The sequence below is a fragment of the Castanea sativa genome, chromosome 10, assembly GCF_040712315.1.
Source record: "Castanea sativa cultivar Marrone di Chiusa Pesio chromosome 10, ASM4071231v1".
In the NCBI taxonomy this organism is placed as follows: domain Eukaryota; kingdom Viridiplantae; phylum Streptophyta; class Magnoliopsida; order Fagales; family Fagaceae; genus Castanea; species Castanea sativa.
Window position 1 is genome coordinate 27,193,519 of NC_134022.1, and position 18,663 is coordinate 27,212,181.

General features: G+C 35.0%; 2 protein-coding genes across 2 annotated transcripts; one reads left to right on the forward strand and one right to left on the reverse strand.

The window, feature by feature from the left end:
• Window positions 1-6,831: 6,831 nt before the first annotated feature.
• On the reverse strand, window positions 6,832-8,908 carry LOC142612756 (glutathione S-transferase F13-like). Its single transcript, XM_075784906.1, has 3 exons — window positions 8,581-8,908; window positions 8,381-8,429; window positions 6,832-7,441 (listed from the first exon to the last, which is right to left on the reverse strand). The coding sequence occupies exons 1-3, from the start codon at window positions 8,725-8,727 to the stop codon at window positions 6,981-6,983; spliced, it is 657 nt and encodes a 218-aa protein (XP_075641021.1). The 5' UTR covers window positions 8,728-8,908; the 3' UTR covers window positions 6,832-6,980.
• A 6,718-nt stretch (window positions 8,909-15,626) lies between these two features.
• Window positions 15,627-15,968, forward strand: LOC142612328 (uncharacterized). The gene has a single exon (XM_075784431.1). The coding sequence runs from the start codon at window positions 15,627-15,629 to the stop codon at window positions 15,966-15,968; it is 342 nt and encodes a 113-aa protein (XP_075640546.1).
• The last annotated feature ends 2,695 nt before the right edge of the window (window positions 15,969-18,663 follow it).

The following is an 18,663-nucleotide window of genomic DNA, read 5'->3' on the forward strand; positions in this document are numbered from 1 at the left end:
ACTAGTTTAGACATTGCACACTGGAAATCATAACATTCTGTTAGGGCTTAATTGAAAGAGTAACCACAAAGGGTATTCTGTTGTTTCCAAAATATAAAGAGAGAAATTGCTCAATTTTAAAGTTTAGGAGGAAAATTGTGAATTAAACCCAAACATAAAGGGGGAAAGTGGTTTTTTTTTACTAAAATTGTGTTGGTGCTTAGTAAAATAAAACAACAAAAGGTAGCCTAAGAAAACATTGAGTGAAACATGCTTACCAAAATTGTCTAAACCAAAAACGTTTAGAGACATAACAAAATGTTAATATTTTCAAAAATAACTTTAATTTTAGTTGTGGTCAATCTCAGTTTGATAGTGTATTTTATTTTTGACATATGAAAAGTAAAAACTTACACCTCAATAGTTTTGAAAATATGTGACAACAACAAAATGTTATAACATTTTCACAATACATTTTTTTATAGTTGTGGTGGGTCCCAATTGAATAATTTTTTATTTTATTTTAACCTATAAAAAACTTACACCTCAACAGTTGTGAAAATATTGTGACAATAACAAAATGTCACATTTTCATAATACATTTATTTTAAGCTGTGGTGAGTCCTGATATAATATATTATTAATTTATTTTGATCTATAAGCTACTAATAATAGTCTGATACCTCAACAATTGTAAATATATTATGACAATAACAAAATCTCCAACTACTCTTTTCCTTTATTGTCAAGAAATGCAAAGAAATAATAAAAATTGAATGCACAACAATAGTGCTTGTGCATATTTGCACAAGAACCATAGCTAAAATGCATTTTGCATTATAAACGCATAAACTAATGTGGATGACTTTTGGGGTTAGTTGGGTAAAAATTGGTATTTGTGCCATTTTGTATTAACTGATGCGAATGCTTTGAAAAACTTACAATGTGAAAATATTATGACAATAACAAAATGTCACATTTTTACAATTCCTTTATTTTAAGTTGTGGTACGTCTTGATATGGTAAATTTTTTTAAATTTTATTTTATCTTATTTTATTTTGATTTATATGCAACTGATAATTTAGTAATTGTAAAAAATATTGTAACAACACCAAAATGTCATAATATTTTCACAAGAGTTTTATTTTCAGTTGTGGTTAGTTTCAATCTGATAGTTTATTATATTATATTTTATTTTGATCAGTAAGAAACTAACATCTCAACAATTGTAAATATATTATGACAATTTATTGTGTAGGTATAATAGCTTCTAAAACCAAAATAATCTATCACCACATATAAATATTTTAAAAAATAAAAATGGAAACAAGCTCAAAACATACTGGCATGAATAGTGATTATTAGAACAAAAAGAAAAGGCCAAGCCACATGAAATGGTGAGTTTTTGCTCACAATAAAACCAACTTTTGCTTTTTCACAACAAAACCAAAAACCCAAAAAAAGACAAGAATTGAATAAACCAAATTCCTGTAGAAAAGCTATTGACACTTTTTTATATAGTTGATAGAAGTAATTGGACTTTTTTTTTTTATCTAAGAAAGTATGCAAAAATGATCGTAGAGAGCTCCATATCATCGTACTTCGAAAGTATTTAATAATTTTCCAAAAAGTGAGATAAGAGTTTGGATGAAAGGTGCAAGCTTTTCTTTCTCCTACCATGATCATGAAGCCTATTAAGTCAAATGTCTCAAGGTGTTTGGGTTTCTTTAAACAAGTTTGTAAATTTTAATTGAATTGAATTTTGGGTTTTGTAAAGCTGTTTGGGGTAATATTGTATTTTTTCAAATTTGTTTTGTAAGCTCAAATTTGTAGATATTGTAGAGTTCAACTTGTGTGTTTGTTTATGTTTAGACCCTTTAAAACCATATTAGTTTAACCGAATGAATTATTCAAGTAGTTACTTAGCTTCATTATGAAATCTAGGTTAAACACATGCAAACATATTACTTAGTATGGAAAAGTAAAGAAGATAGTAATATGATGATCTAGGAAAACTAATGAAACCAACTGTTTCAAAGGAAAAAACCTGGGGAGGTTTTAATCCAATTATCCTCAAAATAAACAAAGCCACTATGATAGAATGGAAGATTACAATAGATTTAAACCCTAAATTTAAAGCTACCTCTTGTAGAACTTACTAACATGATCACCTGCAATTCCGACTCCACAGACTCTTCTATCTTAAATTTGTTGTGCACAAATACCCACGTTTGTGAATTTGAGATCCCACTTAAAGGTTTAGCAACACAAACTCTTCAATTTATGATTCCAAGACCACCCTTGAGGGTTTAAATATGTATGATCTTGTAGCAACAACTTCAAATCAACTAGTTCTAATGGTATGTGAATGATTTCCAGTAGTAACAAAGGGAAAGAAAAGTACCTTTTAGATCTTAAAAGAGTACCTCCAAAGTCATAACAAAACGTGTCTTAGGGTTTCCTTTAAATACTATGTGAAATAGATCTGAAGCCCTAATAACTTAATGAGCTTAATGAGATGTTGGGCTTTATTAAAATTCTACATAACTGCACCTTAATCGATCAAACCTGACATGTTTCGAATTCTTAAACCTACAGATTCCTTTTTCTTGTATTCTGACTAGCAACACATTGAGCATTGTCTAATATGCCCTATAGACTCTAAGATCAATATTTAGACAAGTTTGTATTTACAGTTTGTCAATTATTCTAAATTTTTAGAACATAACATTGTGAATGTAGACTTAGTCGAAAACCATATAAGTAATAAGTGAATTAGGAAAAATTACACCAGCAATTTGGTTTAGTGTGGTTCCTAAGCCTCATGTAATCAATGAGGTCAATGGTTCAAATCACCTAAATATCATAGATCTTGGAGCCACCTTTAGGGGATTCTCAAGTCCCCATCTCATTGCCTCTTTAGGTTGGGATAAACTCTTGTAGAGTAGGTCTAAAACGAGAGGCGGGTTGTAGGTATTTTACCATCTTAGTGAGGTGACTTTGGTATTAAAGAGGCAAATATAAAAGATACAAAAGTAGGTTGAGGGTGAGGTTGAGGGTGAGGCGAGTGAGGTATTGTACCTACTATAATGAGGTGGCTACAACATTAATAAGGTAAAAATAAAAGAGAAAGTGGGGGGAGGAAGGGCAATATATATATATATATATATATAGAGAGAGAGAGAGAGAGAGAGAGTATTTTGGAATGGTAATAGATACAAATGAATAAATTAGGGATAAAATATATGCAAAAATATATTTTAAATAAAAGCATTGATATAAGGCAAAAATACATTTCTTGTCCCTACATTTTGGGTCATTTTCCAATTTGGTCCACACTTTTTTGGAGCCTCCTATTTTGGTCCCTAAAAATAAAAAATCATTATCAATTCAATCTCTACCATCATCTCACTAACTGAAACTACTTATATGGCACACAAAATGCATAATTGTCGTGTTAAGCGCAAACATGGCCATTAAAATAGAAATAAAAAATGTCACGTCAGCATTTGATTGTAATAAATTAATTTATCAAATTAACAAAATTAAAAATTTGAGCAAAAAAGGTACATGAATTCAAATATACGTTGATCTTGAACATGAAAATACAAGAACGCAAACTTAAAAAAGAAAAGAAAAGAGATTACAACCAAGCATAACCCAAACCACAACCTCCAAAAATCAAACACCTTGCCTAAACAAACCTACAGCCAAACTCCAAAATTCAAGCAAACCCACAGCCAAACTCCAAATATCAACCAAGAACAAACTACAACCTCTACAAAACCCAAACACCTTGTGTGTGAAAGTATTTCTCTCTCTCTCTCTCTCTTTCTCTCTCTCTCTTTTATTTTTCATTTTTGGTGGATTTTTCAAATATTTTTCTTGCATCTCTACTTTAGGTTGATGAATTTTTGTATTATTTGGAATTCCACTATGACTAAGTTTGGTGTTTCTAAGTTGTTATCATTTTAATTCTCTTTGATTTCATAGATTTTATCATATTGCATTAAAAAGATAATATAGAAGAATAGAATGTTATTTTATTACCTAACATGACTTGAATAATTTGGTGTTTATTACTATAATTTTTTTTTTCCTTTTTTTTTTCTTCTCATATTATTTTCTATAAATTTCTTATTATTCTTTCTCACATTCTCTCTTGAAAAAAGTTATTATTCTCTCTCTTGATTTTTTATTTTTTCTTACAACTCTACTTTATATTGATGAATTACTGTATTTTTAAAACTTTATTTTGGGCTTATATGTTTTGGTGTTGTATTTTTTAGTTCCCTGTCACAAGTAGTCTCTCTCTCTCTCTCTCTCTCTCTCTCTCTCTCTCTCTCTCTCTCTCTCTCTCTCTCTCTCTCTCTCTCTCTCTCTCTCTCTCTCTCTCTCTCTCTCTCCCCAATAAAATTTAGAGAATAAATTATACATATTCAGTATAAATTTGATATAAGTTTTGATTATCATAATAATCTCTTTTAAAAGAATGAATAATTTGAATAGTTTATTTACATAAAAATTATGCATACCAACATATGTATATATTTATTTATTTTGCTTAAATGTATAAACAATCTCATACAAATCATTTAAAAGTAACGATGTTAAAACAAGGAATAATTGCTCTAAAGATTACATTTGTATTCTCATAGGCTTTATGTTTAAAAAGACTTTCACTAAAATTTAGCCGCACCGAAATGGACTAAAATACTGCATTAATTAATAATATAGCTCAACTAGGGGTGCTCAGGACCCGCTCGACCCGCTGCCACCCAAACCAAAAGCCGACCGACCCGAGCACCACCGCGGTCGGTGACGATTTTGTCCAACGAAACCCGGCCCTCTTCGGTTTGAGTTTCGGTTTCACTTCTCTCAACCCGCCGGAGCCGACTTGATCGATGAATAGGTAGATTTGTTCGATTTTCCTCCTTTTCTCTCTCAAATTAGCCAAGTTTTAGTGGAGATCTTCCTTTCTATGCCCAGATTCGGTGGAGATCTCGAGTTCTTCGTCCATATCGAGTAGAGATCTTGAGTTCTCTGCCCAGATCTGGTGTAGATCTCGCGATTTCCACCCAGATCGGGTGGAGATCTTGAGTTCTCCGTCTAGATCCGGTGGTGATCTTGTGATCTTGGTGATTTTCGATGCAAATGGAGTGAGTTTTTGTAGATTCCGGCGAAGTTTTTGAAGATTCCGACGACATTTGCAAGATCCGGTGACTCTCTCCACCGACCGAACCGACCAAGCATCACCAGAACCCGAAACCGACTCAACCGATTGACGCCAACGGTCAGTTTTGGGTCCCTCCACCTTCCACCCGACGCCGACTGGTCAGGTTCGAGTTAGGTCCAAAACCAAACCCGACCTGTGGACAGCCCTAACCTCAACAAAAGTGTAACAACAATAAATGATATACTTAAAATTTTAGATATTATGAGTTTGAGATTTTTTTTAATTATTAATAAATTTGGATTTAAGTTAGGTGCTTCAACCCAAACATGTCTTTTTCCATTATGTAAGTGCACAAAAATAGATCGAAGTATACCAAAATAAACCGAAATGATCTGAATGGACCAACTTGGAAGAAATAAAACAAAGCAGACCAAATGGAGAGAATAGGACTGAATAGGTACAAGGTGAACCAAATTAGACAGAATGGACCAAAAAGGATCGAATAGGACCAATGTGGGCAGACTGGACCGAAAGGAACCAAATAGGATTGAAGTGGATAGACTGGACCAAAACGGACTGAATAGAACCAAAGTGTAATGGACCGAATGGAACCAAAGTGGACAAAATGGACCGAATAGGACCAAAGTATACTGAATGGACTGAGTAGGACTAAAGTGGATCAAAGTAGACAGATAGGACCAGTATGAACGGAATAGAGCCAATGTGGACTGCATGGACCGAATTAGACTAAAGTGGACTGAATAAGACGAAATGGGCCTAATTGGACCAAGCAGAGCTATAGTGGACAGAATGGAATAAATTGGACTGAATAGAACCAATATAGACCAAATAGAACTTTTAAATATTTATCATTTTTACTTCATTTTTAGGGCCCCTATTTCTAATTTCTAGTGTCTACTTTTTTTTTTAACTCAAAATTAAAAAATTTAATCTAAATATAATAAAATTTCATACTTTTCATCCCAAAAACCCAAAAATGAAGAAAAAATAATGAATTTTAAGTTTAACTTGAAAAAAAAAAACCACAGACAAAATAAAAAATCTAATGCCCAGTTTGTCTAAAATGGACTGAATGGAAACTGAAATTGTCAGGGACCGAATTTAACAAAATAGAAATTGTTTAAATTTTAGGAAGAATAAATTATCTTCAAAAAAAAATTTTAAAAAATTATATATTATATTACAGTATAAAATAATTATTTATTTTCACACATCACGTGAATCTGCAACTAGATATTTTAATAGTTAAGTCAGCGCTTATCAACCACCGCGCACTCTTGGTGTGGTGGTCACTCCACAAGTATAAATGCTTGTGGAGTATAGGATCAAAGGTCAGGATTCAAGTCTATAGAAGAGAGACTCACATACATATACACTTAAATTAGACTAGAGTAGAAATTCTATCTTATATCAAATTAAATTATGTGAATGAGATCACAGTAATAACTAAAGTTTCAATTTTCAGTAACCAAAATAGGAGCTCCAAAAAATGTGGGAAATTTCCGAAAATAAAAGGACCGAAAAGACATTTTCGCCTCGATATAAACATAAAGTCATAAATATGCACATTCGACAGGGGTGAAGAGAGACTAGGTAAAGCATGCAAAATTCATCACCAACCTGCCATCTCTTTGGGATAATGAAAGTCCGCAAGGGAAAAGGATAGTTCAAGCGAGACTGAAATTTTTTAATTAAAGTGCTCAAAAAGCCTTGAACTAAGAAAGGGAAGCACTACAAGTTATTTTTATTTCATATAGTCCATTGAGAAAAACCACCACATGACTACATCATGCCTTCAAATTCTCATTTCCCTTCACCAAAAGTCATGGCCCCAACAATTTTCTTGAAAGCAGGCCTAGAAGAAATGTCCTCCCACCATGCCTTAACATGGGGACGGTCATTGACCAACGAGGCCCATGGTGTTGTCATGAAATAGTGAGTGTAAGGAAAGTGGTGTAGATCAGCCAGGCTATAAAAATCACCAGCCAAGTACTTGGTGATACTCAGCTTGGATTCATACACATCAAGCACTTTTCCTAGCTTCTCCAAGTTGGCATCGATGACTGCTTGGTCAGCAGCTTTGCCCATTATAGGCCCCACAATATATTCAAAGACAATGGGAGAGATTGCTGAGTTGAAATTCTGGGATTCCACCTCCATCCACACCTTAACCAAAGCAGCTTCTTTGGGGTTATTGTGCTTAATGAGATCAGTTCCAGTTTCCTTGAATTTCTCAGCCACATATGCTGTAATTGCCCTAGATTCTGTAATACACATGGAAGGTCAACTATTTAAGGAATCCACTTGGTTCTGAAAATCCCAACATATGAATTTTTATTGCTTGTAAAAGCAAGATATATAGTAATGAGTAATGAGCTCTTTATTTATTTATTTCAGGGAAAAGGTCTGAAATTAAAAACCTTTCACAATTTGATTCCCACACCACATGGCCTCTAAGAAAATAAATATAGACAATCATTCAGATTATTAAAGGTATATGCTATAATTATTCAAGATGAACTAAGAAAGACACTAGCAGTAGCAGAATATGTAAGAAATCAAAATGGATTTATCATGGAGAAAACGAAAATTATAAACTCCCTTTTCTTAATTCCATTATTATCTTGAATTCCCTTTAAATTTAATTTAATGTATATTGATGGTCTGATAAGGCAATATAAACCAATGATGGCTTGTTTGGCGTGTCTTCGAGCCATGGCAAGTTGGCAACAACATAATACAAAACAGTAAGCTTAGCAATATGAATAGCATGACATACGAATATCCAAATCCAATACCAAGCTATCGTACCCATTCATTTTTGCTTTTGCAGGGCGCTCTCATCTACAGGCCACTTGACCTGTTACAGTAATGGTGCCCCCAATACAATCCAAGATCAAGCACCAGTGCACCACTTTTGACACTTTTTATAAGAGTTCAACAGGAACAGTACAGGTGTATAGAGTGACATATTCTATCACTCTTTGAAAAAATATAACTAATAAATAATAAAATAAAAGTTTGGCTCAAACATTTTTTTAAAAAAAATTTGCATTAATTCAAGCATTTATGCAGGAGAAAGTCCTTCTAAGTTGGATCTAGAGCAATCATCACTATGATAGACAATATAATCATAAGCATGAGTAAGATAACAAGGTAGCAGAAAAGGAAAAATATGTGAGAAAAATAAAAGGTGAACTTACCAAAAAGAGTGAGATCACCATCTTCTAGCACTGGAATCTGACCAAAGGGCTGCAATTTTTTTTTTTTTTTACCCAAGAAAATATTATAAACCAATTTGAAAACAAAAAATTGTGTATCTACAAATGCATGGAGATTAGATAATATAAAATCTAGTGCAAGGAGAAAAAACACAATTAGATTTGACGTGGACAATACATACATTCTTAGATAGAAAAGGAGGCTGTTTGTGTTCCCCACTGAAAAGGTCAACCGGAACAAGCTCAAAATCTACACCTTTCTCATGGAGGCAGGCCAACACACGAGTGGTGCATGTAGACATGGGAAGTCCATAAAGCTTGAGAGCCATTTTCTCACAAACACAAGGATCCAAAGTGAGAGAGAGAGAGAGAGAGAAAGAGAGGGAGATGATTTGTGATGAGGTGAAGTAAACTCTACGTTATGTAGGGTAAGATATAGAGGAAGGTGTTATATATAGTTGTGGCCAGCAAGCCCTGTCACCAAGAGAGGTGAATTTTGACAGTGGGCGCGGATTGGAATGGACATAATGGGGTCTAAATATAATTGGGTTACCATACATAAGTGCATGGTCAAATTTATTACCAGATTCTCAACCAGATACGCAAGCCACCCAGGCCATAGTTAAGACAGCAATACTTTTCAGATTTCACCATCAAATCAAATCAACATTATTTTGATTGTTCCACCTAACTTAACTGGTAAAATTTTTTATAATTATATAAGAGATCTAGAGTTCAATTCTCGCCTGCACCAAAAATTTATTGGTGTCTTAGTTTGATGATAAAGAGCTATCATCAGAAACGGATGTCATAGATTGAAACTCTCTCCAAAAAAAAATCACCACTAAATTTTTGCTAACTTCTCAAAATTGTACTCTCACTTTGGATTTTTGATGTAATAATTATTTTATATGGACAATGTCCTTGTGAGATGAAGGATAAGATCGAGATATAGGTGGTGTTTGGTAAGGTATTTTAAACAATTATTTTTAGTGTTTAAACAACATTACACGTATTTTTACATACATTTTCACTTACACATATTTCTAAAAAATACAAACAATGTTACTAGAATAACATTATCAAATGCCCCCTTTAGTTTTTAGAAAGAAGTTTTATACAAATATACACTTTTTTTTTTACTGAAAAAGGCAGATACAAATATACACTTAAATTATACTAAAGTAAAATTTATATTTTATATAAAAAAATTTAAAAAAAATTACCCAAATTAAAATATATTGTGACTATTTCCAACCACATGATATGATGAAGTAGACCTCAACTCTTACAAAGTTGGTATCTCATGTACTAGGCGCATGAGACCAGCCTCTAACAGACAGGTGAGCCTCACATGTATAGAGGCCACCTGCCTATGAAAGGTAGATCTCATGCACTTGGTCCATAAAAGTAGAGCCTACCTACCTGTGAGATGTAGGTTTTATGTACTTGACACATACGAGATTTTTTCACTCCTTTCACTTCTACCTTGTTATTAAGCCAAGAATTTTACCATTTTAAAATGAAAGAAATTTCAATTTTTTTTATCGTGTATTGGCACACTATTTTTTCCACAGAAGTGCAATTTTACACCACTTGTATACTCCAGCCAATTGTGGAATTGACAGGAAGAGACGAAGGGTCCCCCCTAGTTACACATAAAGCATTTTTCTTTGGCCCTAAAGGAAGAGAGCTTTGTCATATAGTCAGCCCTATATGGCATAATGGCAGTAGGTTTTGCCCGAGTAACATGAATTTTTATCCCTAAACCATTAATATGATTTATTTATACATTGGAAAAGTAAACCAGCAGGTTTATTTAGAAATTTTTTTATCTGGATATATATTGACCTGGCCCCCTCAAAATTTCACAGCACCAGTATTCATTGAAACATGCACAATCAATATATTTTAACTTTTTCTCCTTCTGCTGCTTCTTCTTCTCGATGAATGATTCTTTTTCTTTTATGGTAAAAACCTGAAACATAAACTTTTTTTTTTTGATAATCTGAAACATATACTTTTTATTTCCTCTACCAAGCGACAATAGCATTTTATTCATTTTTGTGTCCTTCACATGGTTGAACACAAAGCCCAATGCTAAATTGCTAATGACGCAACTTCGTAGCTCGTAATCAACATAGCTTGTAATCTTAATAAATAAAAATTTCCAGTGTAGCATGAAGCCAAAGCAATAGCGTGATGTCACAATGACATGATTTTGCATGGGGTGTAGTGCCGAAATGGTCATAGAAAATTGTTTCCCAAGGCAAATCAGATATGATCCAGACATCCAGTCAAACCACAATTTTAAGTGCACTGAATTTAAAATGATTGCAATCTTGATATGAGTAACGACTTACGAGTGCTGAATGTTTGACATAAAATTCCAATTTTTTACCATGAATGATAGTTAATAGCACCCGAGATGAAGTATTAGTTATTGCAGGGTGAGGAGAAAAGTAAAAAGAGCTTTTTTTTTTTTTTTCTTTTTTTTTCAAAAATTTTTAGTAATGTTATTTAAGTTTTGTTGAAATATACGTAAATAAAAATATATGTGAAAATACATGTGAAGGTGTTTAAATAATAGTTTTCATTATTTAAACATCATTACTAAATAGAGCCTAAGTCTTTCAAGAGAGTTTCAAACACATATAGATTTAGATAGTAAAGATAAATTTCTATTTCAAATAATAAAAAATAAAAATAAAAAGTGAAGTTTAATTACTAGCGAAGATTTTTCATTACTATTTCAACTTTTTTTTTTTTAACAGTAATACTTATTAGAACACACACAAAAATAATAATAGTGTTTTAAATCGGGTTTATAATATATTACATAACTAGAGTACAACTACAAAAATGCCTAACCTTTGTAGTTGTAAATAACTATTGTAGTTGTAAATAACCTTTGTAGTTGCAAACTGAGGTTATAAATAGCAGACACTAAATACATAACCAATATGATATGTTATAAATCCAGTTTAAAACACTATTATTATTTTTGTGCGTGTTCTAATAAACATTACCATTTTGGCCTAATGATATTAATTAATAATAAAGCATTAGGAAACTCTTTAAATAGACCCATATTGTAATAATAACAGAAAAATATAAAGCATTTAATTTTTTTTTTTTCTTTCTTTCTCGTTCCTATGCCAATTTTTGAAATTTGTAATCAAATCAGATATATGTTGTATTGGTAAAATAAATATAAATAAATAAACTTTTTGTTGATCTTTTAAAGGTATGCCACCTAAGTTTTAGAAGCCTAACAACTTTACAAGTTATTATTATAATATAAATTATAAATTTTTGAAATTTATAATCATATCACATATCTGTTGTATGGATAAAATCAAAACCATTTAACTTTTGGTTGATCTTTTAAAGTTATACCACATAAGTTTTGGAAGCCTCACAACTTTACTAATTATTATTATAATATGTATTTATAATTAAATTTTATATTTAAACACTTTATTAGAATCTTATCATATTTTATTTTATTTTGGTTGGATAGTAAAATAGATAGTTTTATATACAAATTACAAACACAATCAATAAATGCATTTTAATAATTACCACAATTATCAATTTTTAGATTTAGAAAAAAAAATAAAAGAGAAAAAAAAAGATATTGTATTAAAATTTATCTTGCCCTGCACGAGTTACTAACTAGTCATATATAATATGTTAAAGTTGAAATCTTGAAGCATGATCAAAATCCAAATTGAATACGAATTAGCTTCTAATCGTAGTCTCTTTTTGTCCCAAATGTCCATTTTAATTTTATTAATTTTGGTGTCTTGTCACCTATTTGTAAAACTAGCACAAAAGCCAAGATAATCACCTCATCATCACTAATATTGAATATTTCTATGGGTAAACATGATTTACAACCTAGTAAAATATTAAAGTGAAAACCCAATAAAAAATCCAAATTAGATTCTTCTTACACTTCAAATTTGAGCCAAGTGTCCTTCTATAATTGCACTCCAATTTCATTTAATGTGTCTCTCCATATATAATTGATTTTGTGTCAATTATATTTACATGCAGATTCATGCATCTAAACATACAAAATATAACAAGAATCAATTCAAATTTATATTACTTCTATTTAACTATGGTTATGTACAATATGTTACTTATTATATAGAATTTTTCTCACTCACACACAGATAGATATATATATATATATATATATATATATAGTAGTTATTCTTAGTTAGATCCCTATATATGATGCAGGGGTTATGTGTGTGTAAAATCAATATATATATAAAACAGAATACACACACACACACACACACACACACAAAAAAAAAAACACCATTCTCTTGAATTAGAAAACAGAACACAAAAATAAAATGATTTTTTTTATGAAACAAAAATAAATGATTAGATTACACTTCTATTACCTCAAAAAATTCTAATTAAACTATGCTTGTTATTTCTCCAAATTTTATTATTTTCTTTTTTATTTTGTAATATTTATTAATTAAATATGTATTGAATTTATTTTTATTTTTTTTATTAAAAAAAAAAAGCTTTCCTATTCATCGCACAAATTAACTAGTAGTGTAATAGTAAAATAAAAACATTAAAACTTTCTCTAGAACTTTCTTTTGTCCTACTATATTAGCTTTTGAAAGTTCTGGCTTTTTTTATGGTATCATTTTCATTTTTAGGGTTATAAGAAACAGTTACATGAATTATTCTTATTACACTCTAATTTTATGTCATGTGTCCTTCTAATTGCACTTCATTTTTGTGGGGGGCAGAGGGGTCAGAATATGTTTTTAGGCCTTGGGCTTGGTCCGAGGATATTAACTCTTCCGAGGTGGTCTTAGTGGTAATAACTATGTGGAATATGAAAGCCCACAAGCAAATTATTACGAAAGAAGTTGGTGGAAATGGTCCGAGGAGGGAGATCTCCTCGACTATATGAAGTGAAGGTTCTACCCTACACCCCGATGTATATAAGGGAATTCTAGGAGGTCTAGTGAGTGAGGATGTGTTCCATATGAGCACAGGGAGAAGGAGTGAATAAGAAATATCTTAAAGAAAGCTGCTACCACCTCATTAAAGACTCTGCACCTACCTCTCTGGCCGCATTAATGGGAAAATGACCTCTGAACAATAGTGATCAGTGTTACAGCTATTATTTAAGGATTTCAAGAAGGCGGTGGATGGGACAAGTATCTAGATTGGTAATCTGGTCCATACGTGGAAGATGGTGGGAAGGAGGAAGATGATATAAAGGGAAAAGAAAGGCATTCAAGGTGGGGGATCGGAAAAAGAAACAGAAAACACTGTACACACTACCTTCAACTGTAATCTATTGTTAAAAAAGAAAAGGCAAAACAAGTTATCCTCAAATTACGTCCAAGGAGAGTTTCTGTCATATAATCATTTCATTGCACATGTATTGGCGATCTAGCCCATTATACTTGTTATCCAATATCCATAAAACCTAGGTTTCAAGCCCACGCTCTACAAATTGCATTGTATAAGGGCTTTTGGGCCTGTACCCTTCACACGGTTGCGTCTGGGTGCAAATTGTGTCCTTACAATTGGCACTGTCTGTGGGGAATCTTGTGTTGAAGGACGAATAGCGTGATGGCAGGCTCAAGTCCACACCATGCAGAGTCTTTGGGGTCCCAGCATGAAGACCACTTTCAACATCTTGAGCAGGAAAGAGATCGGGAGGGCAGTGTGCACATAGGGCATACCGCTAGGAGTCATTCAAGGGGAGGAAGCAGAGTCCCTCATGAGGACGATGCTAAGGCCATCCAGAAAGAGATTGACCATCTGAAGAAGAAGCTGCACTGTGCAAGACGACGGCGAACACCCTCCTTTTCTGATCCTTCCTCTGAAGACTCCCAAGGTATTAGTTATAGGCCCAGGTCAACAACTCCTCCTAGTGAAACTTTCTCCTATGAGGAGGATGATCTTCATGGTCATAAGGGCAAGAAGTCTTCTTCTAAGGACTTGGGAATTAATGCTATGAGTATGGCGTTGCACCAAATTTCCAAGTCACCCTTCACGCGCAGGGTGTAGAAAGGAAAGCTTCCTCGGTGCTTCACCCAACCAAATTTCACTATTTATAATGGCCGAACAGACCCCGTAGAGCATGTGAGTCATTACAATCAGGGAATGGCAGTACATTCTAAAAACGAAACTTTAATGTGCAAAGTCTTCCCTTCTAGCTTGGGACCTATTGCGATGAGATGGTTTAATGGACTGCGGGTAGGTTCAATCGATTCTTTTATGGAACTCACTATGGAATTTGGGTCTCGTTTCATTACCTACAGTACGGTTCCTCGACCTCTAGATTCATTATTGTCCATGGCCATGACAGAAGGGGAGACCTTGAAAACATATTCTGATAGATGTTGGGAGATGTTTAATGAGATCGATGGTGATTTTGATGAGGTGTCGATCAACACTTTCAAGGTTGGCCTTCCAACTGATCACGACTTAAGGAAATCTTTGACCAAGAAGTCTGTAAGGAGTGTAAGTCGACTCATGGATCGTATTGATGAATACAAACGGGTTGAGAAAGATCAGCAGTAGGATAAGGGGAAGGCGAAGGTTATCCCTCAGGAGAGGAGGGATTTCAGGTCAGATAGATACAATAACAACAGGCCGAGGAGAGATTTCGCTAGGCAATCTGGTTCAGCCCCTCCTCAGGTAGTGAATACTGTGTTTCGTGAACCTGTGCAGCAGGTATTAGAGAAGATCCATCATGAACCATACTTTACGTGGCCCAACAAAATGGCAGGGGACCCCATGAAGTGTAATCAGAACCTTCATTGTCATTATCATCAAGAGAAAAGTCATACCACTGAGAATTGTAGGACCTTGTGGAATCATTTGGAGCAATTGGTTAAGGAGGAAGGTTGAAGCAATTTTTATATCCGCCCAATGGGCAAGAAGATCATTCAGGCTCAGTAAATTAGGGTAATAATGCTTCAAGGCCTCCTTTGGGCACAATCAACGTTATTTTTGCTGCTCCAAGAAAGACTGGTTCTCGCCCTACTAGAGTGATGTCTGTATCACGAACTCTTGCTGAGGAGTCTCACTCTGAGCCGAAGAGAATTAAGGGGAATACTCCACCTATCTTCAGTTTCTCGGAAGAAGACAAAATTGGGACCATCCAACCACATGATGATACTTTAGTAGTTACGCTTAGAATAGGGGCTATGACGTGAAAAGGGTAATGGTTGACCAGGGTAGTGGGGCTGACATTATGTACCCTGACTTGTTTAGGGGGCTCAACCTAAAGCTCGAGGATCTTACAGCTTATGATTCGCCGCTTATAAGCTTTGAGGGGAAAGCTGTCATTCCAAAAGGGCAAATTCTATTACCTGTGCAATCAGGTACGGAGGTTATGGATGTAGATTTCATTGTGGTAGACGCTTATTCTCCCTACACGACCATTGTGGCAAGGCCTTGGCTGCATGCTCTAAGTGTCGTTTCCTCAACTCTCCATGTCAAGGTGAAGTTCCCATCTAGGGGACTGATCGAGGAAATCATTGGGAGTCAATCTGTGGCTAGATAATGTATAACAGCTGCAGTTCTGCATTAGACTGGGCAGGAATCATCGGCCTCGGTTAAAGGGGGTTCATAGCAATCAATTTCCTCGGCCACACCTAAGATTTTCGAGGTAGAAGAGCACGTATGTGAAGAGTTGGAGAAGATTCTTATCGACGATGATCCTGAAAAATTCTTTCAGTTGGGAATTCAGCTGCCACCTCTAAAGAAGGAGGAGCTAGTCATTTTTTTGAAAAGGAATATGGATGTATTTGCATGGAATGCTTATGAGGCCCCGGGGGTTGATCCAAGTTTCATTTGTCATCATTTGAATCTCAATCCGTCCGTGGTGCCGAGGAAATAACCACATCGGCGCTCATCTAAGGAGCATGCTAAGGCTGTCGAGGAAGAGGTACTTAAGCTCAAAGAGGCTGGTGCTATTAAAAAGGTATTTTACCCAGGATGGTTGGCTCACACAATGGTAATGAAGAAGAAGAATGGGAAGCGGAGAGTTTGCGTAGACTTCACAGATTTGAACAAGGCTTGTCCTAAAGATTCATTCCTAATGCCTCGCATAGATCAGTTGGTGGATGCCACTGTTGGGCATCCTCGGATGAGCATTCTGGATGCTTTTCAGGGTTATCACCAGATACTCTTGGCTTTGGAGGATCAGGAGAAAACGGCATTTGTCACTCCTACAGGGAATTATCATTATAAGGTGATGCCGTTCGGTTTAAAGAATACAGGGGCTACCTATCAAAGGACGATGACAAAGATGTTTGAGCCTCAGTTGGGAAAAACAATTGAAGTGTATGTGGATGACGTGGTGGTGAAGAGTAAAATGGTTTCTATGCATATATCAAACTTGAATGATACTTTTCAAACGCTAAGGAGGTACAAGTTACGCCTTAATGCATCCAAGTGCTCCTTTGGGGTGGATCTAGTAAGTTCTTAAGTTATATGGTAACACACAGAGGAATCGAAGTCAATCCTGCTCAGGTCAAGGCAATTAATAGCTTACAACCTCCTCGAAATCCAAAAGAAGTTCAAAGGTTGACAGGGATGACCACTGCTCTCAACCGATTTATTTCAAGGTCCGCAGACAGGTGCAGGCCTTTCTTCTAGCTGCTGAATAAGTGGAAAGGATTTGAATGGACTGAGGAATGTGCTACAGCTTTTCAACAGCTTAAGGAATATCTTTCGTGTCCGCCCATTATGTCTCGACCAGAAATTGATGAAGTTTTGTTCGCATATATTGCTGTGGCTGATCATGCTGTTAGTTTGGTTCTAATACGGGTTGACAACAATATACAGAAGTCAGTTTATTATGTGAGCAAATCCTTACATGAGGCCGAGGTACATTATTTTCCATTGGAAAGGGCGATCCTCGCGGTGGTGCATGTTATGCGTAAGCTTCCCCACTATTTTCAATCTCATACAGTTGTGGTTCTAACTCAACTTCCTCTTAAATTTGTACTTTGAAGTGCTGATTACACGAGTAGGATTGCTAAGTGGGGCACCATCTTAGGGGCTTTTGACATCAAGTATATGCCTCGAACCTTCATGAAGGGTCAAGTGCTTGCTGATTTGGTCGCGGAGTTTTCTGAGCCGTCATTAGAAGATAATGCTAAGGGGTTGAACATGGATGAAAAATCAGTTGGCAAGATCTTGTGCAAGGAGCCTGCGACATGGAAAGTATATGTTGATAGAGCAGCGAATCAAAGAGGATCTAGTGTAGGACTAGTTCTAGTGTCCCCTGAGGGGTTTACTTTTGAGAAGTCCTTGAGATTGGGATTCTCAGCCACCAACAATGAGGCGGAATATGAAGCTTTATTAGTTGGAATGGATATGGTTCAGAAAATTGGAAGAAAACCAGTGCAAATGTTCTCGGATTCGCAATTAGTCATGGGCCAAGTGGAAGGAACATTGGAGGCTAGAGATCCAAGAATGCAAGAATATCTAACCAGAGCCAAGTATTTACAATCAAAGTTTGAATCTTTTATCTTGTTGCATGTCTCAAGGAGTATGAATACCCATGCCGATTCCCTGGCTACCCTTGCAACATCCTCGGCGCAAATTCTACCTCGGGTTATCCATGTTGAAGATTTGTTCAAGCCCTCTGGAATGAGTGTTGACACCATTCGGGATCATCAAATAAGAGTAGGACCTAGTTGGATGGACCCTATAGTGTCCTTCCTTAGGGTTGATGTCTTGCCCAAGGAGAAATTTGAAGCGAACAAAATACGTAGGAAGGCACCTTGGTTTTGGTTATCCGAGAATCAAAAGTTATACAAGCGCTCCTTTTCAGGACCATATTTGCTGTGTGTGCATCCTGAAGCAACGGAGTTACTTTTGGAGGAGTTGCATAAAGGGATTTGTGGAAGTCACATAGGAGGAAGATCTTTGGCACGTAGAGCTCTTACCCAGGGATATTGGTGGCCCAATATGCAGAGAGAAGCACAAGATTATGCAAGAAAGTGCGACCAGTGTCAGAGGTATGCTCCCAACATTCATCAACCAAGGGGTGCCCTTAATCCTCTGTCTAATACTTGGCCTTTTGCTCAATGGGGTTTGGACATTGTAGGACCTTTCCTAAAGGTAGCAAGGAACAGAAGATGGTTGCTTGTCGGAATAGATTACTTCACTAAATGGGTTGAAGCTAAACCATTGTCAAACATCAGGGATGTGGATGCAAAGAAGTTGGTATGGAAAAATATTGTTAC

Coding starts and splice junctions, on each gene's coding strand:
- LOC142612756 (XM_075784906.1), bottom strand. CDS start 8,727: ATGGCTCTCAAGCTTTATGGACTTCCCATGTCTACATGCACCACTCGT. Junction 8,430..8,580: donor CTCCTTTTCTATCTAAGAAT/GTATGTATTGTC, acceptor AAAAAATTGCAG/CCCTTTGGTCAGATTCCAGT. Junction 7,442..8,380: donor TGGTGATCTCACTCTTTTTG/GTAAGTTCACCT, acceptor TGTGTATTACAG/AATCTAGGGCAATTACAGCA.
- LOC142612328 (XM_075784431.1), top strand. CDS start 15,627: ATGGTTGACCAGGGTAGTGGGGCTGACATTATGTACCCTGACTTGTTT.